This window comes from Agelaius phoeniceus, chromosome Z, assembly GCF_051311805.1.
Source record: "Agelaius phoeniceus isolate bAgePho1 chromosome Z, bAgePho1.hap1, whole genome shotgun sequence".
Lineage (NCBI taxonomy): Eukaryota > Metazoa > Chordata > Aves > Passeriformes > Icteridae > Agelaius > Agelaius phoeniceus.
The window spans coordinates 74,120,710-74,146,732 of NC_135303.1; the positions used below are offsets into that span (position 1 = coordinate 74,120,710).

General features: G+C 35.6%; 2 protein-coding genes across 3 annotated transcripts in view; both read right to left on the bottom strand.

The window, feature by feature from the left end:
- Nucleotides 1-2,439: 2,439 nt before the first annotated feature.
- IPO11 (importin 11) overlaps nt 2,440-26,023 on the bottom strand; it is a 79,795-nt gene continuing 56,211 nt past the window's right edge. For both annotated transcript variants that reach the window (XM_077171198.1, XM_077171199.1), the window contains exons 30-32: nt 10,198-10,293; nt 6,748-6,832; nt 2,440-2,752 (exon numbers count right to left, since the gene is read on the bottom strand). In XM_077171198.1, coding sequence (XP_077027313.1) covers nt 2,588-2,752; nt 6,748-6,832; nt 10,198-10,293 — 346 coding nt within the window. In that variant the 3' untranslated portion in view covers nt 2,440-2,587. The remainder of the gene's footprint in view (nt 2,753-6,747; nt 6,833-10,197; nt 10,294-26,023) is intronic.
- On the bottom strand, nt 10,304-25,895 carry LRRC70 (leucine rich repeat containing 70). The gene is made up of 2 exons (XM_054652262.2): nt 19,709-25,895; nt 10,304-19,208 (listed from the first exon to the last, which is right to left on the bottom strand). The coding sequence occupies exon 2, from the start codon at nt 19,168-19,170 to the stop codon at nt 17,407-17,409; it is 1,764 nt and encodes a 587-aa protein (XP_054508237.2). The 5' UTR covers nt 19,171-19,208; nt 19,709-25,895; the 3' UTR covers nt 10,304-17,406.

The window sequence follows — 26,023 nt, forward strand, 5'->3', positions numbered from 1 at the left end:
AAACGCCCCAATTGAAATTACTTTTGTCTTGAAAATCAAAGCCTAGAATACAAGAGAATCCAAGATCCTTCCTCAGGAGAATTACAGGAACTATACTTTACTGCTTTGGCATCAGGCTAATTGCTATATTTGGTTTCCGTTCTTTCCCTAGAGACTAAAGTTAAAAATTTCACCATCAAATTGAAAAAGGGCTATAGCTTGCTGCAGTCCTAACCCATATTTTTCCAGTGAAAATTTAATCCTATGTCTAAAGGTTTAATATATAATGATCGTATGTAATAGTTTTTCTGCTGTTTCAAGCTGAAATTTCTCCACTTTGAGTACTAGATTGTTTCTGGCTGCAGATGGGGACTTGTTTGGCATTTTGCTCATTGACAATGGTTGTCATATAAACAGTTATGATAATGATGATTGTTTTCAATTATAGTCCAAGCCTCAGAGAAAAATCTTCCTAGATCACAAGCCAAACACCTAGTAACAAATTTAACTTGTTCCCTAATGCATATGAAAATGAACACATGCACTATACAAAGACATTACTCAGGAAGTTAATCACAACTTCTTGTGCTGTTATTAGCTGAAAGCATGTCCATCATCCTTGACAGGGTCTCAGCCACCATCACGCATTAACATAAACTGCAGTTATCACTCCACCACATAAGGTAATGGGGGTGGAGGTGCTCTGAGAATTGATGCAGGCAGGCCTGCCTCAGCCAGGATGACAGATCTGACTTGTGAGATGCTGCACAGGGAGCGCCATTTGGCACTGCACAAGAGATCCTGCAGAATGGTGGAAGGCCAGGACTGCTTGCTGCCAGGATGTGTTTCTGTACAGCAGAAACATGCCAGGTGGGGTCAAAGCTAGCAAAGGTGACCAGATCTGCACAGATTTTATACTGAGCTAAAAGCTTGGGGTGTCTGCAGATTAACTGTGCAACAAATCCAAACGTAGTCAAAATCTGCCAGGTTCTGGTAATTGTGGTTCACAACTGAATGGGACCATCAGCACACTGAGTCTCCTCCCTTGCAAGTACCAAATGTAACCAGATAAACCTCTTAATTATGAGATGATGGTGGATGATTGAGGAAATGACATACACATAACATACAAACAAAGAGTAGCAATTCTTCTGGTAAACCTCCCTATGCCAAGCTAAAATGCAGGAAACAACAAGCTGAGTTCTCACACAACTTCTCCTGACAGATGCTGGCAGCAGGTCGCACGGGAGGTTTTGCATTTAGAACTGTAAGAGCCCAAACAGTCTCTGATACTAATGCCAAAGGAGGAGAGAAAGATGAGCCTTCCTCTACAAACAGAGAGAAGGTTTCAAGAGAGATCACTCCAAAAAGATCAGTAAAAAAGGCTTATATTTTCAAAAGCATCTGGTAATCTACTAAGATTGTCAAAAGCTTGTAGGTGTCTTTAAACAGCTAATCTCCTCTGAAAAAAAATCTGATTTAATAGCTGAATCATCCCTTAGTGAGACAAAGTTAACTTCAACTTTAAAAGTGGAAGATCAGTACTTTAAAGGAAAAATCTGAAAATGGAAATCAGAATTTTCCTCCCACTTCCACCTGCAAGGTACAAAAGACAAAGGGACATAGAAAGGAGGAGCTTTACCCTGCAGGTAACTAATAAATAATTGAAAGTGAGCCCCTTGTTTGTAAATAGTTGTTATAACTGTGACCATTTTGGCTTAAACATTTTAGCAACAATTCTGAAGTATCCTCATGACATGTCTGATGAAAAAACAGAAAGAATTGAGATACTGTACATGGTAATCTTAAGTAGTCCAGGTATGGCCACAACTTAACTAGAATTAATTGCTCATCTACTTCTGGTGAGTTTCTTTGTGTTATGACAGCTAAAACTGAAATAGAAGGAACTCAAGAAATTAATTTCTTGGTAACAGAAAAACAGAAAACTTGGTGATAAAAATGAAAACTCACATCTTCAGACAGAAATATATACTGATTTCTCTAACAATTCAAATACAATTAAAGTGTTACAATCAAAGGGGTTTTTTTCTCTGAGACAATCAATTCAAATGGGAATTATTTTTCTCTCATGATGGAATATTTCTGTTTATAGTCTTACAGCTTTCTAAATCCTTCTGTTTGTAAGGTTGAACATAGAGTCTAAAAAGAGCAATAGAAAGGGATAAAGTTACAGATCTACAGTGTTAAAGGAAGCAGCTCCTGATACTGAATTATAGCGCTGAATTAACAGATGCTTCCCTTTAATATACATTAGTAAGTTCCTTCAGACTGCTGACTTTATGACATACCTTTGTGAACCAATAGCATGGTAAAGGGTACCAAAAAATGGTACTACCTAGGGCAGCATATACCATGTTAGGAATCATAGAAATCTTAGCTTAATGATAGAAGCCTTAATTAACCTTTAGTCATTAAAAAAAATAAATCAAAAGAGCATAGTTTAGGAGCAACAGCAGAAACTTTTTTTATTATTTTGTCTCAAGTTATTTTCACCTTTCATTAGACTCATCCATACAAGACCAAAGGCTAGAGTTCTTTCATATTTTTGAAATATAAATTTTACATAGAAAATCTTTTTTCTGCTTATTTAGAAGCCCTGTAAAAATTCTTGTAGCTGGGCAACTATTTCTGTATCCACAGTTTCCATAAGGGCGTGAAAACCTTGTTCTCCCAGTAATTCCTGCTGTGCCTTTAACTTCTCATAGATGAACTGCTGCAGTGACACAGTGTGTACTGGGTCCTTCAGTGCAAGCTGTGGAAAACATGTAAAATAAAAATATATAACAATGCAAAAAAAAAACCTATATGACTTACACATTTTGATTATAACCTCAGCTCAAGAAAGAAATCTACTTTTTTTCCCTTCATACTTACTTGAGAAACAAGAGGAAGCACTAGTGCAAAACAAAGATCAAATTAGTTATTATCAAGGCAGATATCAGTTTTAAACTATTTGGAACAGTGTGAAATCATGAGTCTTACACTTTGCTCTAAGGTTTGATGCTTTTACACGATAAAGTAATTTCAAAGCTACTTTATTACTGCTGAACGGGGTTCCTGTAACTCCTAAAAATCAGATCAGATCTTACCAAGGACTTTATAGTGATGGCATGCAATATGGTCAGTTTTATTTTATTAGTAAGAAAACAAAACACCAAAAACGTCAAACTTGTTTAGATAATATAACAAACAAAATAACCTGTCCATATGTATAAAGAATAGCCACACTTCAGTACTGATACCCGTAGACCTCAAAAATCTAGCTGGATTATACAATTTTCTTTTGGGCAGGGAAAGACAGGATATTTGTTACTATTTTCCCATATTAGCTGCCTTTTAATAGCAAAAATAGGTAAAAGAAGAAGCTACATTGACAGAGGATGTATTGCTAATTTTAGTGTCAGCAGACACATGGGCAGGCTCAGGGTGTTGACAGTTATGCCACATTTGTCCCTCAGTCCACCAGGCTGGGAAGAAGGGGATGGAAGATGGGGACACCTGGTGCTTGCTGTATCATAAAGTAGGATGTTGAAATCAGTGGCAATTAATGCAGACCTGTGATCTGTTCATCTTAGTGTCAAACCCAAACAACACTACTGTTTATGCTGGAAGGTAAACTATATAAACTATTTTGCTGTTTCAAGGTAAGACCTTTGATGTGGTGCTTTTAGTTTGGTGAAGCTCCTCCTTTATCCAAGCACATTTGTCATTATTTTTACATTAAAATTACAGGTAATTTTATTACCTGTAATTACTATAAAACTCTTTAGAAAGGGGAAGTAAGTGCAGTAACACTTTGGTACTCTGTAGGAGGATTTTTTTCAGTAAATGTAATTTGAATCTGTAGAATATAATAGACTTTTCTAACAAAATTTCTAAATCACAACTAATCTAATCAATATTTGCCAAAGTTAGCAGCATTTTTTTCCTGCCTTGCCAGGCAAAGAATCTACCAGTTTCTGAATGATTTGCATTTGTTCACCTAAAACTGTAGCTTGCTGCTACCATCTGTAAGTCAAATGCGACTTAAGAGTCTTCACACTTAATTAAGGAGTTGATACACTAACTTGTTTTCATTCAGATAGTCACATCAAAAGTATTTCAAGTAAATAAAAGAATTTCCTGCAACAAGAAGTTGATTTTCTTTTGCTCTACTTTTTTGTAACTAGTATTCAGAACTAACAAAACAAATGAAATAGTTTGATATAATGAGTTTGTCAACAATATTAGACAGACAGCTGCAGTCTTCACTGACTAAGAAAACAAAATCATAAGTTTGGAAGAACAGTAAACACACTTGGCGAAGGACTATATGCTAAGTATGTTTGCTGAGTTCCTAGGTGTGTGGCCATGTGTTTTATTGAAATGTGACTGATTCTGATAAGACAAAACAAATCTATTTTCCAGTTAAAAAAACTGCTAGTAAATTCCAACAGCTTAGTCAAAACAGCTACCGACAGGAAACAAAAATTTGGCAAGTCATTGGTTATTGTAATGTGCTTTATGATGCTAGGTGAAAACACGGATTTGACTTTTTTAATCTTGTTACTTTAAAAATTGATCTTGACACTGGCTGGACTGAAGAAACTAATCATCCACCTCACTGGCTGTAAACATGGGCTTGAAGCAGACAAACAATTCAGAGATTTTGCTGATTCCCTTTAGGTTGTTCTTGGATTTTCTTATCACATTATATATTTATTATCTCTTTTACTTTACCAGTGGTACCAGCTACTATAATTTTCTAAGTTTCATGTGAGTGTGTGCACTGGTGCTCCTACAGAGAGGAAGAAATTTCCATCACACAGAGGTAGGAATGGGCCCAGGTAATGTTTTGTTTTTAATCCAGTTTCTAAAATCAAATGCTAGCTTAGCTTTCAAAGCCATAATTAACAATTCTGATTATTATCTGACACTTCTGCTACTAGTGACCTGCCCAAAGGACCTGTACAATTTTGAAGTAAATAGCCAAGTGCTGTGTCTCAATTTCTGCACCATCTGCAATGCTATATATCACACTACTTCAGCTGGGATTCAGAATGAAATTTATAGCAAACATTCATAACAATTGCAGTTCACTTGCTTTCACAGCTGCAAGAAATTACATTAAGAAGAGTAAGAATACAGTGTATACTAAAGTTAGCTGAAAAAATGACAGTGTAGAAGGCTTAAGTCAGAAATATATCAGGAAAAATTAACTAAATATAAGAATGAGAAGACTAAAATAGGCGGCTATTCTTACAAAGAAGGCTTGAAAGGAGAAAAACAAAGAATAATGCTTAGGAATCTAGAAAACAGCAACCATGGAAATAGTTAAATTTAGACTATGAGATTCAAAACGAAAATGAAGCTTTGACATTCATGTATGATAATTTATTCTCTGTAAACTTTATAAGAAAACAAAGACTGAAAATGTGTTTAAGCTTAACCTTAAAGAGAAGACGAGGAACAAAGCTCAAGCAATTCCTTAGGGAAAAAAGGAAAGTGATATGCAAAGGAAGACATATGTAAGGAAAGATAGATGCAAGGGAAGTAAATCAAGACCTTTGATGTGGTGCTTTTAGTTTGGTGAAGCTCCTCCTTTTTCCAAGCACATTTGTCATTATTCAAATGACCATTGATGTCATATTGCATGTCACCCCAGAACAGTTCCCTCACTGTAACTGTGTACATTGGCACCATATTGTATGTTGTGTAATTTAATGATACAGCATAATTCAATGTGCCCTGATTTTCATTTTGCCTGACATATCACACTGAAGGTAGTCCATGACAAATCTAACAAGTCTAAATTCCTCAACACATATCCAAACTATTGAAGTTAACCTGCAACAGAAAACTTAAGATCTGACACAATGTTATTAAAACTTTAGCCAGACAGCAATGCAGTCTGAGTATACTCAAAATTAATGAAAATTAACTTTTGCTTTTTAAATCTGATTAACAAACAAAACATGTCTTTCTCCTCCTGGTTGATCTATAGATATATCAATCCCTATTCCTAACAATAATGATATACACATATATATCTATATTGAGAGGTTATACAAAACCACAAAGAATAAATATCACTGTGCAACAAACAGCTAGAATTTAAGCCCACAAGCAAGAAGGAAGTTTAACAGAGTCTAGAGATGCTTTTAAGAGTAACAATTATAGAACTGTGTAGTACATTTTTAAGGACCACTGAAAATTAGATTTCTGCATTTTGTTTAAATATGAAATTGCAAGACACTAGGAATTTCTCTTAAGGCACTTCTAATAGCAGAAGAATATGGAAAGGTTTACATTTTTTTTTAAAAAAACATATATTGTATTGCTTTTATATGTAAAAGAAAAGTTACACAAGTATACACTGGCTTCTTTGTAAGAGTTCTTCACACTAGAAAAAAATTCTATGCAGGCACATTAATTCTTTTAAATATGAGAAATCTGGCCTGCCATGACATTTCAATAAAGTTTAGCTCTCTTCTTTTCTCAGTAAATTCCTTCTATACTGTGTTAGTATTGTAATACCCAGATTTTGTGGACAGATTATGTTTATTTTGATAACAGTTATGAAGATGCAAAAGGCAAGCAGAAGCCTAAGTGTTGTTGTTGCAAGGTTTGGCAGTAAATTTCCTTTTTTTTGATTCAAAACATGAATTTTCCAAGAACAACAGATCAACCAAACCTAAAAAGAATTTAGTGTGACAGAAGTGAAGCACAAAATCAGGTCTATGACTGAGTAACAGATCTAAAACTTACCATTTTTTTCCTTTTGTCTTGTTCTGTGGGAGGTTCCTCATCTTCTGTAGCTTTGGGCTCTTCAAAATGAGACATTAACATGCAGCTAAAAATGGGAACAAGAACAGTTTTAACATACATTATCATTAAAAATTATTTCAAAGCACTTTTGAAAACACAGAACAGATACAGGAGTTTCCTGAAAGTCAGGCTATCTGATCACAAGTAATTTTTTCCTGAGAACAGTGAATCTCAGGAAGCCTGGAATGCATGTTGTCTGTCACCTCCACCCAGGTAACAATCTCAGTTATCCTTCATGTTTTAGTTTAAGTTGTGGGTTTAAATGCATTTGTGCACATAGAGAAAACAGACTACATGGCTTTAAAAAAATACAGAAAACCTACTGATCCTTACAAAAAATTTCCACTCCTTTTCAAGAAAATGCCATACAAGCACTCTATACAAAGTCAAAGTGGCTAAACATATACAAAGATGGCAAAGATGTCTCATGGCATTCATGTTTTTCTGAGATCTTTGTCATTATTCAAAAGGACCTGAAAACTAGCAAGGACAGTGCTATTCTACAATAAAATCTGCAAGACACTGAACAAAGATTTTAAACTGATTTTTTACGTGCCTCAACTGGCAGGTACCCATATGTAAAAATAACAGCCATATTTTAACTTTTATTTTTGAAGTATAAAATCAGAAAATATGAAAAAAATCCAGTTTAAAAATCAGAGATTTTCCTGCTTGCTGAAATTATTTGAATGGACTTAATAAAGACATTGATGAAAGCTATCCTATAGAAAACATGCTTTTCATTAACTTTACATGCTCTATGCTGAAACAATAGACAAATATTCCACCATTTTATCAAATCTTTTCCTGGAATTTCTGCCTTAAAAACCAAAAAGTATTTAAAAAACACTCAGGTGATGACAACTTGCCACCGTGTATCAGGTATGATTTAAGACACAAAGGACACATAATTCACATATTACAAAGCATCAAGACAGATGCAGATTATTGTTCATTTTCAGTCCTGCATTACTGTGCATTTTAAATTACTGCATTCCACTAGCATGTGAAATGCTCCATCAACTAAGATTAAGAACCCATTTTAATGTTATTAACATGAAAAAAGGTTGTGATTTTATGTGTTTTTATATGACTTTTTATGAAAATGTTCAGACTTGTTCTGTTTACATATTTATTTCTATTTACATGTATTTAGACCTGTATGAAACACTTGCTAAACAGCATGGCAAGCAGGGTCAAATACTAACAAAAAAGCCATTTTTAATAAAGGGATTAGTTATTTCAAAATAATACATCAAATTGCATATCTCCTCTGCTCACAAATGGCTGCTTGCATCTCAGTGTATTAAAGGAAAAGGAGACAATTTAGTCTTGTATGTTGACATTGACAGTTTTAACTTTTTCAGATCTTCATAAATTTTAGGTACCACAGAATTCCAAACACAAGGAGAGGAGAGAATAAAAGAAGATATGGTGATAAAATTAGGAAAAATCTGAGTATTGGTGAAACAAGTCTAGAGCAAGGGAATGCTCCCCATTCCAGAAAATCTGAGGTTTGTAAATTTCTCTCATAATTATCCCAACAATGTGAAATATGAACTCTAGGAAACTCAGCTAAGTGCAATCTCTTTGTATTTATAAGACAGTGTAAACATTTCCATAACCTGATTAAAATCCAATATAAATCTAAAAACTCATAATGCTTTACTGCTTCTAACTACAGCAGTCTCTTTAAAATTCCACTTTAAGTGTATTCATTTAAAGTGGTTAGGTCACTTAAGCCCTTGCCATCGTTTAACCTTTACAATCTTCCCTGTACGTGTTTACCCCATTCTTCACCCTTCAGTGGCTAAAGTTCTATAGTGTTTCAGCTTTGATCTTCCCTTGTTAAACATGCACATAATTTTACTTCCTGCAGTACAATAATTAGCCATATGATAATCAGTGGACATCACATTATCTTTTTTCTGAACCAGATTGGGCTTAAGCCATTCTTCTTTAGTCTGGAGAGCCACAACAGTGCACATGATTTCAGATGACTGTTCTCACTTTACTTCTAAATGATGTCAAAATATATTATGCAAAAGTCAAAATCTTTCAAACAGCTCTTTCAGAAACTGCCAACATAAATATGTCCTTGGTTCAGTGTGACTATATTTTATGAAGTAAAAACAATGTCAAGACTTTGGAAAAGTAGTGACAAGTTCTACAAGCCTTCAGGCTTAAAATATGAAATGAACTAGGATAAAGTTGAGAACTATTTTCAACAAGTACCAGCAAAGCAACATGTTTAGAAATAGAAGGGCTCTGAAATGTTTTCTCTAATAGTAAACAAAACACAGTGCCAGACATTGTGCATATTCCCAGACTTTCTACTTACATCTTCTTTACTAAGAGTTTGGTGGAAGTACTTTGGCAAGAAATTCCTAGGCATAGTTCAGGCTCAGTGTAAGTGTGGACTGCTCTGAACACACAGTTGTGTGCATACCATCTGTTTTAAGTGGAGAAGAACTTAATAGATTACGCTCTGGCTGTTCTGTGCCATCTAGTTTCCGTGGCAGTAAATATCCCCTTAAGCAGTAAATTAATTAGTTCACATAGAGTCTGTTCAATCACCATGTAATGGTCTGAAAGAAAATGCTTGATTCTTTGAATCAGAGCATCAGTAAATTCTGTTATTACAGAACTCTCCATTCTAAAATTAAGTAATCATTACAGAGATAAAAATGACATTATGATATCTGCCCAAAAAATATCTTACTATTCATTAGGTTGGCTTTTTTTCCCCCCAGCTTTGATGGGCTCCAACCAGTAACCAGAGAACCATCAGAAGATGAATGAGTGTGGTGCTGGGTGGCAGAACACTCTGGACACCTTCAACATCCACATTCCTGCCACAAGCAAGCTCCAACTCCTAACTCAGGAAACTTTTGAGATATATTCTGTAGCAGTCACATGTGTTACATGGAACAACTGAAGAACTCTTCTTGTGGGATATGCTTTTAAGTTCTCCAGGCTGTGAAATATTGTGCACTAGGTAAACTCACATGAGGCTCGTGTCACATTCAAATAAACTCTAAACTACCTCTAAGCAAGGGTGGTCCCTATCAATACACAAGATTGTTACATTGAAATTTTAGATCCAAAAGTCAAGTAAGCAAAAAGCAAATCTAAGCATATGAGTGTTGTAAGACATCATTTACTAGACAACTTAATGAACAATATAAAATTATACTGTCATTTTAAGACCTCTTTCCCCATTGCAAATATTTTAAGACCAAAAGCTCTGTCTTCCTAAACACTCACTCTTGAGAAAATAGATCTCTAACAAGCATGTCTTAACTGCCGACAGAATTTTCAAATGAAAATACTTCATATAAAACAATATTGCTACTGTTAAACCCTGTTTAAATTAGATTTTCCGCTTACTCTTTGTATGTTCCTGTTTCAGAATCTTCAGTCATAACATCATTCAATCCTTCCACTGAAATGTTGATGATACCACAAAATTTATCTTGGATAACACTGTAACAGAACAAAATTTATTTTGGATAACATTGGAAAAGAACAGGAAAGTGACTTAGCTAAAGGAACTGCACAGGAAATTTGCTCAATTGTAGAATACATTTACTGAGAGGTATTTTCCTTGCTTACTGCTTAGCTGAGCATGCTATCAAGCAGCTAATCCAGAATGTTTTTTTTATTACAAAAAGGCTTCAAAATATACAAGAAACATTATTTTTAAATATAACAGAACTTAGTGTGCCACTGAAAACCTAAAAGTAATTGCAAATGAACAGAATAAATTACACATTAGCAATATCCTTGACATTAGGAATCAAGAAACTGACTGGAAAGGGCATGCTCCTGCCAGCAGGGAAGAGAGTAGTGGCTTCTATTCCCAAAACATTTACAACTTTTCTAACATCACTATTCAATACATAAACCTACACAACCTCTTGAGCAATGGCTGCTTGTAAAGAAGGTACACTCCCCTACTTACCTGTATTTCTTCACCCTCCTAGGTAGCCAGCTCCCCAGGGCGGGTGGAAAAACCCTGCAACCAGTTCTGCAAGAAAGTGACTTTCCTGACTGTACAGAGAAAAGGTGACAGGATTTATCTGTTTAAACACAGACAGCTTCTGCCATTTGACAAATAAAACTATTTAAGACTAATGCAAAAGGCTGGTAGACATCACTTGGGAGTTAAAAGACACGAGTACCTTTACTCCGCATGACCTGACGGCTTGACTAAATAGGCCCACAATGCCCAAAATGACACTGAACACATTTACATTTGCCCTTGCCTTGAGAAAGAATGTGCTGGTAGGGTAAGGGTGTAGGAACATGATCTCCCCTTGATAGACGTACTAGGGGACACCAGCTCCTAGTTAATGGAGAGCAGCCAGCTGCTGCTTCTGCTTCATTTCCTGCTACTGTGGATCTAATGCCAGAGACATGCTATTGTAGAACATGGGTTCTCAGACTCCTACTCCATGAACTGCAAAAGCATGACGACAAACTGCAAGTGAAAAGATGCTCATCTCAGGAATACCTCCAGCTACATGCAGCAAAGAAAGAGAAAGGACCGAACTGGTGATCATAAACTACAACCCTTTTCCTGGGACTGCCACTGACTGATGCACCTTATCGCTCCCTGTTTGGAATTTCAGGCTTAATTCTCCCAAAAAGATGCTGCTGATGCTGCTCCCTAAGAGGCAGAAGCAGATACATTCCATTTATTTACAGGCATCGAACATGAACATATATTGTACTTTGATTGTAGTTGATCATTGTTTTAACACAGACAAATCTATTTCCTAATATTCTTTCATTTGCTTTTCTTACTTGGGGTGAAAACTGAAGACATGGATGAACTGTAGCCCCTTACACAACAGCAATTGCTTTTGAAAAATTTCTTATTGGAAACACAACAAAATTTTATACATATGACAAAGAGTTAAATAACAAGACATACCTTGGAAAAAATGCTTACCACATTAGAATATTAAGCATTGAAAGTATTTTTTTATGTTTGTTTTGATAAAACTGTAATCTTATTCATGATCCTTTCTTTCAAAGGGATTAGTTTTTGTTCCCTTTTTAAAATTCAGCTACTCTTGTATGCCAGAATCTGAAGTGTATTTTGCATCATCAGTCTTGAAACTCTTGAATTCCACAAAATGAAAACTGACATGATTTCTAATGCCTGATTGCCAGTTATGTATTTTAAAAGACATTTAGTCCTTTGGCAAAAGGCTTCCCTATCACATTCAGAACAGCAAAATGTTACATGTTTTGAGACTGAATCTCTGTTAGGTTCTGCAGACAGCAAGCAAACAACCTACTGACCTCACAGCACAGCTGAGAAAGTCAACAGTGCCTCAGTCACCTCTGCACAATGAGCCCTCTGAGACAGAGCAGGTTTCTTCACAAAGTCAAAGGTCCTGCCTAGCACACCTCCAGTAAGACTCTTTGGCCTCATCCTTGTTTTTGAAACACATCTCTAAGAAAATGCCTAAAACAGTTAATATTTTCCAACATGAGTAAGGTTAGTATTTGCCAACAAGCTGCCCTCAGATTCATGTCAATAGTAGATAAGGAGCATTCAATGGAGAAAAATGTGAACACTTTGAGCCCTGGAGAAGTAAACTCTGCCCTGTTCATATACACTATTTTATTAATAATACAGGATGCTGTCCAATATCTGTATTATTTCTTCCTTCCAAGTTGCATGAATCCCAGAATGGATTGGGTTGAAAGTGAGGTCACCTAGTTCTGACTCTGCTGCCATAGGCAGGTCACCTTCCAATGGACTAGGCTGCTCAAAGCACCATCCAACCTGGCCTTAAACACTTTCAGGGAGGGAGCATCCACAGCTTCTCTGGACAACTCAGGGCTTCATCACCCTCACAGTAAGGAATTTCTCCCTAAAATCTCATCAAAACCTACTCTCACTTTTAAGCCATTCCCCCTTGTCCTATCACTACAGTTTCTGATAAACAGTCCCTCTCTGGCTTCCCTGTAGGCCCTTTCAGAGACTGGAAGGTTGAAGTCAGGTCTCCACACAACATTCTCTTCTCCAGGCTGAACCGCCACAACTTTCTCAGCCTGTCTTCACAGGAGAAATGTTCCACTCCTCTCATCAACCTTGCAGTCCCTGGACTTGCTCCTGGAGCATCAGGTCCTTCTTACATTAAGGGCCCAGAGCAGGATGCAGCACTCCAGCTGGGTTCTCATCAGCACAGAGCAGCAAAAATATTGCTCTTGATAGTTACTACAAAAGCTCATAAAGGAATCACTAATTTCTTGGAAAGAATATTCCTATTTTATGTCATAACTGAGAAATAGTATTTCACTTTGAAGAAGTGGAAGATTCATGAGAGTGGTTTTGGGTTTTTTTAAGGAAAAAAAAGAGCATAGAGCACCTTTCAAAAAGTATTTGCTTGCAGCTTTCACTAAATATAATTCCTTTTCTTTTCTCTGCTTTTTTCTCCCCTTTAAATGGGACATACAGTTTCTTTCTACCAAAGACCCATTGAAATATTTACCAAGTATGGAGCCATTAAACACTGTGACTATTTCTAGAACACAAGACACATGCTGGTGAAAAATAAAGATATCACAGACTCATGCTTTAAAAAAAGAAACCTCCACGTTCAGTAGCAATATAAAATGCATCAGGCCTTATTTTCATAGATAAGAAAGCATGCCATGTCACTCAAAGTAATACCTTTTCAAAGATACTAAAATTAGCCTACTTATTTAAAGAAATAATTAGAAAATTCATGAGTGGATACAAAGAAGACAAATACTGCATTTAGATGAATTTTCAGAACAGAACAGTTAATATGTTTCATACTAAAATCTTAAACCTGGAGGAAGGCACCATTTAAGCAGTTCCCCCATTGAATTGCATACAATCCAGATTAGCAATGAAACAAACAAAACCATCAGGCTATAAGTGGTGTTCTATCTACCCAGTCTTCCTAAATTATTGGCACAAAAAGTGTTTTGGTATGCAGCAAAAGTAAAAGGCCCACAATTGGGACCAAAAACACTTCATAATCCAGTTTCAAAGATATAAGCACTACTTTTTTTTTATTACAGAACAGATATTTTATGCTGCCTGTTAATAAAATTCACCTTACCAACAGAAAACAAAATTTGGCATTCAGGGCAGCTTCCATAAGAATAATCTCAAAACTTCTATTTCGAAGTTTGTACAAGTTTTTAAATAAAAGAATAAAAGTTCTGCAAATAACAGAACAGACCCCATCTATTCTGAAAATAAAAAAACACAGTTTGTTTGGTTTTCTTCATTCTGTTTTAATTTCTAATGCACACAGCTCTCTATACAACTTACTATCCTGAGGTTTTATGTGAAAATTCCTAATTTTTACTTCACTTACATAGACAACTACTGGAGACAAAAGTCCATCATCATGTTAAAACATGTCCTGACATATTTTTAGTGGTGCTTAAATAAAATGGATTCCATATCTCCTTTGCATATCCCTCAGAGAATGAGAAAAAAAATCTGTATGAGAAAAAATACTTTTTCAGAGATAAAAGAAGATAGAACATTTTCTGCTTTTCTACATTCACCAGGATGATGCAAACACCAAGAAGAGTTTGATTTCATATCTCTACATATTGAGCAAGCTTAATTAATTCTTTTTTATTATCTCATTAGCCAAGGAAAGAGGTGGAGTGGGACAAGCAGAGATTACTCTGCACATACTGAAAGTGACGTAAATGATTATCACACACACACACACACACCCCCTTAGGAGCTGCACAGTTCTAGGGAGCTCCTAAAGCAGTGAAGTAGCAGCTAAGACAGTATTGCCAGGTGAGTCCTATGACTGACCATAAACCTGATCTTCATGAAGCACCACTTTGCTTCACAAGGGTAGATTTCACTAAGGCTTCTAATTATTCCCTAGTGATTTTAATTGACATATGAACCACATGTGTACATTAAAGAGTTGGCTTCCTCAAGTGAACATTTAAATACAAAAGATACTGGCTGCTAAAGAAAGGCATTTCCCTCACAACTGCATAATAAATCTCTCAGTGCCTTGTTAGTCTAATCCCTGTGTCAGCAAGCTGGTAGTTCGAGGATGTCTCCACTCCAAAGGATGGCTTTCAATGGCTCCAACTCTCTGCTGTGCAAACAGCTGCGACACCAGTTTCCTTTCATGTTCCCCCACTACAGATGGTGAGAGGCATACCTGGCAAACAACTCCCACAGCAGCTTGTCAGTGAAAAAGATGCACCTACAGAGAGAAGCTCTCATGCCTTTCTGTAAAGAGCAGCTGTGGAAATCAAATAAGAGAGCTGCTCCCTGCCAGATTTGAGAATTGAGAATTAGGTTTATTCAGTTTTTAACCTTTGTGCATTATCAAAACTCCTCTGTAAAAAAGGCATAGCAGCATTTCTAGCAAGAGAAACTTAACTAGTTTCTACTGCATTTGAAGTCCACTATTACTGAAGGTATTCACATAAAATTAAAAATTTAAAAATATAGCACATAAAATTGCAGAACCTACTATGTGCAATCGATTGTGCAGTTGTTACCAAGTGAAAACAAAATTAATATTTATCACAACGAATTCTGTAGGAGAGACAGAAGGTAACAAAAAAGAGTTGAAGAGAAAGAGACTGCAGTGGATTAGCCTCTGGAGAAAGGTGCATAAATTACAGCCCGTGTTTTCCCTTCCTAAAAGCATTTAGCCATTATATTTAACATCTGATCTTAAATTAGAAAATGATTTTAAAAAATAGTTTCTACTCAAGCAATACTAAACAGTTTAGGCTTTTGTCCAAGAAGCTGAATTGTGTGTTCCCTAGAAGTATTTGATCTATGACAAATACAGTATTATTTCATTACACTAATAACAAACAATAATGAAGTCATACTTGCACTTTCACACCCACTCAGTGCAGTCAAGATTTATATATGTCCTGGTAGCAGAAAATAGATTTTTTTTTTTCCTGCTGGAAAAGAACTGCAGATGGACAAATAGAATGAGTGGGACCTGCACAGCCCAGAGTTACACCACCAAGAAAGAGAGGAGAGAGAACAAGAATGCTGAGGGCAGCTCTGGCTCAGCTGGAGAATGCAACAGGCTCCGGGCTGGAGCCTGGAACAGCAATATGCTTCCACACAATTTAAATCAACACCATGGAGGAAAGTCTATCAAAGCATTGTTCTCCACTTTTCCTTGAGGAAAATGGTCTAGCTGTAAACTGTGTAACTTATAAATGTGGTTGAAATCTCTAGGGCACAGCCTGTACAAGAAAAACAGCATCTAGAAAAATAAGTAGATTTTACAACATTGGACTATTTGGCACATAGTTTTATGACATTTAATTCCAGAAAAAAGTTTGAATTATTGAATTAACAGAAAAACAAAAATCGCAGAAATTCAGGTTGAAAATAAAGCTACAGCATACTAGACATGCCCTGACAACAACAAAACACCAACATTTGAAATAGAAATAAAAAGTTATATGCAAACTGTAAAAGAAAATATCCCTATTTTGAAGATGAAGCTTTAACTAAGAACACATATCTTGACCTGACACCTTCAAATAAAAACCAATATGTAAATGTTTTCAGCCATTAATTTAGCATTATGTACTTACAGTGTAGTGTATTTCTTCAATTTGTACCTCTTATCTAGCTAAAAAGTCCCTAATAAATATTACTACATAGATGACATAGATGATGATCTGTTATTGACAATAATTAACCAGCTCTATTACTTTAGACATAATAAATTTGGTCATTACACTTTGGTAAATTTCAACAGCATTTTGGTTTTCTTAACTCCAATTTGGGGCATTTCATAAAACCATACAGATACACACTAATAAAAAAATCACTTAAATATTTACATTATACAGACTGAACACACAACTTTGTATATTACAATATGCTATAGGTATAAATAGAATTTGTATAGTTTGAAATTTTTCTCTTACTCAAGAATTTGAACATGCTAACTGTAAATGTGGGGGTTTTCCCCCTGTGCTTTATTTAATAGAGGAAGAGTATAAACTCTATTACAATAAACATATGAAACACTCTTTTCTGATTCCCCAAGATTTCTTGGCATCGTGATCATACTAAGAACTGATGTTTTGCTTGCTGCACAATAGCTATGGAATTTCTATAGGAACTTACATCATTAAGTACGGCAAAATAAATTAAAGTGTACTTTATACTACATGTATACTTGAGCATAGGTGAAAAATTACTACAAACAGGGACCTAGGTTAATAAACTTATCCATGTTATATTGAAATGACAAATAATGAAATAATAAATTTCAAACATTCAGTAAGCAAATGTTGATGCAGAATCCAAATTGTGCTATTTTCCACAGTTCTATTAAGCAGTTGATTTTAATTGGTAGAGGTATTTTTACAGAATCGAGTTCTTGATTTCTTGACCTTTCATATCACAGTTAACACCAAATCAAATGAGATAAATTACAATGATGAATGTTCGAACAAGATGACCTGTGCCTGACTTTCTGATACTGTTCGCTTGAGCAGCCTTATTTGGTCCAGTTCTGAATGTTCCACTGATTTCTGAGTTAGAGACTGCACTGAGTCAGCTATGTTCTATCTGCCAGGCTGATAAAAGCCATAATATTCTATACTCTTTTCCCCTGAGTTTTCCAGCACCTTTAGTTTCTGCCTAAACTGAATAATTTTACAGGTTAAGAACAGGATAACAGCACAAGCCAGAATGAAAAAGGCTAGTAAAATATCAAAAGCTTGATTCAGCTTTTCAACCTGTTGTGTACAAATCAGGGCTGTTTTTAATGATACAGGAGCAGGATCTGTTGTAAACAACCATTCTTCTTCTACATTTCCATTAGTAGGTATAATTTTTGCTGGAATTTGCGCTGGCAATGTTGATAACACTGTAGCTGCCTGTGATGGCACTTCAACAGCATGTTCCTGATAAGGCAATGGGGTAGAAGATGTAGCTGCAGTTCCCTCCCAGAAACCAACATACTTAGTTTCTGTAGTGACAAACTGCTCCAATGTGTTGTGCCTGTTCCCTTTATGCCAGGCCATCAGCAGAGTGGTAGCGCTGTGACGCACCACGACAGATCCCAGACTTGCGGCAGAGCCTGGGCTGGCAGTGGGGCCAATGCAGTTTGAAAACCAAGCCCATTTCATATAATGCAAAGGTCTACCACGCATACTCTGAGGATGCTGACAGTGGATTTTTGCAGAAACAGAAGATGATGCTAGCCAATTAAGTAAGGCAAGCATTTTGCAGCTGCAGTTCCAAGGATTAGCATGTACCTGCAGATGAGTTAAAGATACTAAGGGCTTGAGCACTTCAGCTTGTAACTCTGTGATATTATTAAATGCTAAATTGAGTACTTTAAGTGACCGCCCCATTTTTTCAAAGGTACCATTGCCAATACTACCTATTCTATTTCTGTCTAGCTGTAGATACATTAAATTGGTCAATAAAGTAAAAGTGCTGGAATTTATAGTTTCTAAATCATTATAACTTAAGATTAGCTGGCTAAGGTTGTTTAATCCAAAAAATCCATTTACAGCAACACATTTTAGCTTGACATTTTTCAAAGACAGATATTTAAGCTTATTAAGTCCCTTAAATGCAAAAGGCTGAATTGATCCAATGGGATTGTGAGACAAAGAAAGTCTTTCAAGATTTTTGAGCCTTCCAATGGCATTTGATGGTACAAGTGGTAAGTTGTTACCTTCAAGAAACAAATATGTAAGATTTTCAAGATGATGAAATGCTGCATCTGATATCCGTGAAATCTTATTATTTGCTAGGTTTAGTGTTTGGAGACTTATCATTCCCCAGAAAGTTCCACTTCCAAGGACACTGAGACGATTTCTTTGAAGTGTTAAATATCTAACAGAAAGAAGATCACTAAATAATCCTCTGGGAAGAAAAGCTATTTGATTATTCTGAAGGTATAAACAATGAAGATTGGAAAGGCCTTCAAAGATTCCTGGATCCAGGCGTTTAATATGATTGCTATTTAGATGCAAGTAGCACAGTTTGGGGAGTTCCACAAAAGCTTTTGGGTGCACATACAAAATACTGGAATTATCCATGTAGAGTGCAGCAAGCTTCAGAAAGCCTCTTAGATCATTTGGAGTGACATGTGATATATTATTCCCACTGAGGTAAACAAGAATTGTTGTTTTAGGAAGGTTCCAAGGGATGCTCGAAAGCCCTGCATTACGACAGCTAACTTGTCTCCCTGTGCAGAGCTGACAAGCAGATGGACAGCCAAAAGCCTCCTTCTGGAGCAGCAACCAAAGAAAACAATTAAATATATACAGGAATGCTCCTGGGCAGGGTGAAGAACTTTGCAGAACACACATATCCCTGTCTTTGGCCTTCTTAGTCCTCTCTGACTTCACTAGTAGAGATAAAAAGAAGTATATAAATATTATTAATTCAAATATATTTATTATATATATTAATCATTAATAATTATTTGAATCTATGTGTACAGTCTTAAAAATATTAGCATTAATCTCAAAATTGGTATTTTACATAATATTCTTTCATGCCAAAGAAGGAGTTTAGAACTCCAACTTACTAACTGGACTTCACTGCAAAAGATTTTTCAAAGTAAATGCACAATTACATAAATATACTGCTAACGTAGCCAAAAAATATTCAAATGGCTGTAGCATAAAAGTATCTAAGCTGCCAAAATAACAGCTTCTATTAATTTAAAAATACTATATATTCTCTACTTCTTATAGTTAACCATCACTAAGAAATGTTTCAAAAGCATGCAAGTAGAAATGCCAACTGTAAACAAGTTACATTTTACTGGCAGATCACTTACAATTTCAATTTTACTTTTATAAAGCTGAGTTACACTTAAAAGAAATAAAAGCATTTCCTTACCCCAAATCTGAAGTTCATTATTTCCGTTATTTTGCTGTTTGCAATCCACTAGATTATGTTATAAACTGACCAACTACACTCATTTGGGAAACCTTGGTAAAGGCAGTATTGCTGTGTACTACAGCACTGACATTTTTGCCCCAGGGTTTGCAACAGTTTGCTCAGGAAACTAAGAAAGAAGTGCCTGAAGTCAGGTTGCCATGGATACAGGAAACCCTGGGACAGGAAGCCATTTTATCTGTGCTTCAGAAGTATTGTTAGAAAGGAAATCTCAATGATTTGTTTCTAGAAAACCAAGAACTATCTTAGTCTGTAACTGCTGGGTTTGGTTGTTTGGGGATTTTTTTTTTCTTTTTCTGTTTTGCCTTTTTTTTTTAAATCCACTGACTTAACTAGGAGAGCTTAAAAGAGTATTATCCTAAATCTAACTTTCAGAATAAGGCACAACTATTTGTAACAGCACTATTGCATTACCTGTAACTCCCTTATCTTTCAGCCAGAACCTGAAAAGTTTTATTAAGTTCATAGCAACACTTACACTGTTCCCTGTCTACAGAGCCAAACTGCTGCCACATGCACACACATTCCAGTGGCCTGGACAAGAGGGAAAAGAAGCACTCTGGATGGAAGAGCCCAGTGTCTCCTGCCCTCTGACAAGGCACAATCTGCCAGCAATCCCAGAGAAACCTATGAAATCCTAGGATATGAGACTCACATGATGTGGCACTAAGCTGCTATGTACTTGTATTTCTGACCTGATCCAAGCACTTAACTGTTAAGTCTCACTTTAGGCCACCCTTTTAAAACCAAATTTATCCACAGAGGACTATGAGAGATGGTTTCCGGTTCTGAGAGCCACACCTTTCATGCACAGCTTTCATTTCCTGCAGTGTCCCCGGTGCAGAAAAAGACTACATGGGCTAAAAATATCCCTCTGCTTAAGGACCGGAGATTACACCCTCAGTTTATCCATCACAGGCAAGAAATACTTGCAAAGCTCTGTCACATCATCAAAGGGGGAAAGGGGAGATTAAGCCTACAAATAGCAACATAACTAAAACTCCATGATTTTACTGCAACGAAACCTTCTGCTCAGCAGAAGAAAGATGACAAAGCCCATCAGTAGCCACAGCCAAAAAAGAGGCACAACAGCAGGAGAATCAAGTCCCTTCAGCTACAGTGATCTCACACAGGAAGCGTGAGTTCACATAAAGGGTGAAATGTAACTCAAATGTCTTTGTCTATATAATCCAATCTGAAATGCAGGACACACATGAGAAAGGGAAGTAGAATAGACAAGGATATGCTTTTGAAGAAGCTTACTTCCAAATATATAGTCTAAAATAAGAAATAAAATAAGTAAGTAAAATTGGTCCATGGGCCATTTTAGACAAAGCCTATATCAGTTACAACCCAGAATTAGAACTGCATTTGTTTCTTTTTTTCTTAAACCAATAGATCAATCGGAAAACTAATTCTTCTTTAGATTTGAATATTTATTTTCACACTTATATTTTTTCACAGTATTTAACATAATTGTTGACATTATGAGAAAAGTAAAATAAAATGTCATGTCATTTACTTAAAGGGAAAACATCATATAGTCCACAGGAATTATGGTGAAGCATCCTGGATGTGGGGGACAGAACAGTAAGCGTAAAGGAAAAAGATTATCAGTAGAGTCAGATGAGGGGAAAATCAGAGACAGGCAAAAAATGGAAAGTGACTTCAAACAGGAAATTAAGTTCTACCTAGACTTCACTGCCTATAGTCCCTTTATATTGAAACCTATATGCGTAAAAAAACCCAGACAAAAAAAATTATTCTTCCAAGGTGTGCTATATGAAACAACACTTTATAGCTACAAAAAGTAAGTAAAATTTAAAAAAAAGTTTTTAAAGGCAAATGTTCATAGAGCTCTCTTTTTGAAAATGTCAGAAGCAACACAGTTTGAAAAACTAAAGCAATTAATGTAGCTCTATTGTATATCAGATAGCATGAAAATTTAGAGGGACCAGTAGAGCAGTGACCAGATAAAAGAAAGCTGATGACCAGTAATTAATTGGCTAAATGTCTCTGAGGTCTTGCACTGAATGTACCTTATGAATATTCACAAAATTTTTGCTTGAACCCTAGCTCCACTGTGGTTCTGACCACACTAAGGACTCTTCTGACAGTTGAATGCCATGCCCAAAACAGGGAAAAAAAAATCTTAGTCCAGGTCATGGCTCCTTCCATTCTGCACTAGGAAATCTAGAGAAGTACTGCTTTACACTTTGTTAATATTGCACCCGAAGGCCTGCAGATCTGATTGCAATGTATTTTAGAGTTATTATTTCATTAATACTACATATTGTTAAAGTATCTGAAAGCAGTATCTGTTAAGAACAAGATGCAAAATTATGTGCCACATAACTGATACCATTTTGGGGAAAACCATAAAAAAGGTAAGGTGCGATACTTATGTAACTTGGATCAGCATTAGTCAAAGAGGCTCATACTTAGAAATAAAATCCATTACTTTTTGAAAACTGTACAGAAAAACCCAGAAAACACTAACAAGCTTCGGCTGCTCACATATTTAATTCACTGCAAATTTTATTCTGCAGAGAGAGCACTACTAGGTTTGTACCTGAATACAGCTTCACATGGTAACAGAGAAAATTATTTTTGAGCCCACAAGTGAATTCCATCTTAATATACTAATATTGATGAAATTACTAATGCTATTGCCATTTTAACATTAAAATCTAGTTCAACTATGACTCCTTGTAAATACAAGCATGAAGCCTGAGTAACAGCAATTTGTCAAACTGGGCATAAAATGACAGGTAAAAGTAACTGAAAGAACATACAAGCACTTCGCCCATGTTACATTAAAGCCAATATAATGAATATTAGGTGGCACAAAGTAGTCATCCAAATCCCACCTACATACAGTAGAAAACATGCAAGAAGTTCAAAACCAGGGTCTAAAGTCAATTTTTGAGAAGGGATTTCATTCTCATAATTACTACAAAATTCTGTTAAAGCCCACAAATGAGGACAAATAATTTTAGCTCTGAAATTATTCTTTTAAGCTTATTAGAGTGAAACTATTTATTGCTGTCCCATTATGTATTTAGCAACCATCTGCTCTTGCAGGGCTTCCTTCCTTATACTTTTATTCTCCACAAGTAGGCTATTGTACAACTTTATTTTTTCAAATCCCTACTTCCTTTTGCCCACATCATCTCTAGATATGACCCCAAATCAAGGCAATTCCGAAACTAAACTACTGCTTAAGTAGCACAGACATCAACATTTAATTAACACCCAGTAGGCAGGTGAACTGTTGACACCTTATTAACTTATCAGATCCCGAAACACTTTTCTGGTTTTTTCATTATCTAGTTTACTGAAACATTTCTGATTGTTTCAAAGACTGCAGATTCCTTCTAGGATATGATGTTTATGTTTCAGTAAGAATCCTGACTTGATGCTGCATTTACCGAAAATTTCTCTCTTCCATAGCATAAAAACAACAAAATTATTTTTCCCATTGAGGATATAAAAATAAGTTTCCATTCCATAAACCTAATTTGACCTTAGACTCCAGTAAAGTAATATGACAGAAAGCTTTCATGAAACAAAAAGCTCACTTTGAGAAATTAGTTTATTCTCTGTATTCAGAAATCTAAGTCTTCTATGGAGCAACCACTAAGTTTGTGAACAAAACAGTAATATAAAAAAGGTTGGCGATGAACGTAACACACAGATGTGATATACTGATAACAACACTACAGCTTTAGCCTTTACTTTTCACTGCAATATTCAGCAATTCTGTTTGAACTATAAAAGCATGTACTCAATATGCAAAATGCAATTTAAACCAAAAGGTCCAAAGAGCTCAAATTAATTTCCCAAATTTCAACTTCTAGAAATTTAATCAAAACTAAATTCAATTCCAAAACCACACTCTGCCTGCTAGTTTAGGAGACAGGTTGGGCATACACTTGGCATTAACAACTGATAGCTCCAAATATTCAACAGAGAAAACTTCAACAGTTTCTAACAACTACTACAGAGAATACTCACACACAAAATACAAAAGCTATTTCTGAAAAACACAAGCTTTCTTTGTACTTGGGCATTTTTTTAATATCAAAACCTGATGTTTTGTTTTAAACACTCACTTTCTCATTAAATTGTTTGAATATGAAACATTATTTTTCAAGACAGTACTTATTTGCAGAAGGTCTTGTAGTGACATGGGTTGTGGTGTTTATCACTTCTGGTATCTTATCATAATAGTCTGGGACTGTTAAAGAAAGTCACTGAAAAATCTCAGCTACTCTCTGGCAGTCTCAAATTTCACAGAGTAAAGCAAAGAGATAAGCAGATATACCAAAACAGCTCAAACACACACAGGTGCAAAAACAGCTGTAAATCTATGTTTTGGGTTTGGGATTTTTTTTTTTTTACTTTTGTTACAATCTTGTGATATTTACATATTTTTAGTAATATGCTATACTTCAGTCACTACTTATTCAGTATCTAATTTGAAAACATGTAAACCATACATTGCAAAGAGTTTGAAGGAAGCTAGTTAGTCTGCTATCTTTTGTTTTTATATAATTAAAATCTTAAATTTTAGGGTAAATCATAATTAGAAAAGTTTTAGGAAAGACTTCTGAAATATTTTATATAGGCCGTAAACAAAACCAAGATATCAGCAGCAACCAAACCCTTATGACTGTAGATTATTTTTTTGCAGCAGTTTAGGTGCAATTAATGACATAATTTCTTGCTATCACTTGGTACATTTTTCCTTGAAATCAAAGCTTAAGGGTCTTAGGGGAAAAGATAATATGCTCCTGACCAGTCCATACTAGCTATCAAGTGTAGGAGAAAAATTGATGGAGACTGTTAACAACGAAAGTTTAATGAGTGCATCCTTTTGCCAATGCCATAATGTGACATGCAATTAAAGAAGTTGGCAGTGCTCTGTGTAACCTTCTGAATTATGCAGACTCTGATAGTCAGACTAAGACCAAAGCCACATTTTTCACTCTTATCATTAAAATTGCACTGTTACCTGTCAGGCTAGCTAAATAAATCCAAGGCCAAACACTGATGACAACTGCAAAATCGTATTTTAAAGAGCTCCTTTAAATGCTAATAGTCTATTAGAGGCGTGGGTGAGCATTCCTTTAACTAGAGGGATTAAAAAAATGGAGGGGAAGATAAAATAGCTTCAGAGTATCATCCCTATAAAGAAAGGAGGATGTACAAGTAATTATGTAAGAAATTCTGACTTTATAAATGAGGACATAACTATCATGAGGAGAGCATGACATTTTATTAGGCACTTTCTTGTCATTTAACTAACGTTACATATAGACAACTTTTTGAGAGAAAAATTAAAATTTCTAAGTAATTTTAACAAATGACAGAGGCAAAACTCTATAATAATCTAATGAAGATTTATAATTGCATACTGTAAGTGCTTACACTCACAAAATGCCAATTACCTAGCTGGCAGAACTCATACTGGCTGACATATCAGACTTTATACACAATGAGAAAAAGTAGACATTCATTTACAAAATGACTAGAAACCTGGGGAACCTCTTAACCCCTTCCCCACAACATATAAACATACTTAACTCAAAGGGGTAAAATGAAAACTATTCATGTACCAGAAACCAAAATGAAGAAAGATAAATTAAAATACTTCATATTTTAAGCTCAGTAAAGTCTCCTCTACTTCAGAATGGTACCACTCTACACAGGTAGTTCCAAAAAAAATGAGCCTATCCTCAAGGACCACAATTTGTGGCCTGTTTTGGAAAGCACTGAGTAAAAGTAAACATGGCAATCTCCCATTCAAGAGTGACAGACATGGAAATAACAGTCACCTGCAGAAGGGGAGTGCTTAGCCTTCAACATGGCGTCAAATGCTACCCGTGGGTACAGTTAGGCACCACCCCAAAGAAGGCTGATCATTGACACTATAATCCTCCCAAAATCTGTTTCCATTTTCTTATTAGAGAAAAAATGTTCCTATCAGTCTTTAGCATCTTTCAGTGTTGTGTTCCACTAAAATACACACAACTGTAGAAAAAAAAAAAGATAACTACTTTGCTAAACAAATCATTAAAAGCTTTCAATATCTCCAAAGAAGGACATTCCAAAACACTGTAATACTGACATTATACTGCAGTAAGCAAACGAATTATTTCCATATAGATAGATATGGGTAGGAGAAGAGGCCATAGTACTATTTTAGCCACTTTGGCATCAGTAACTACAAGGATGACAAAGGATGCTGAA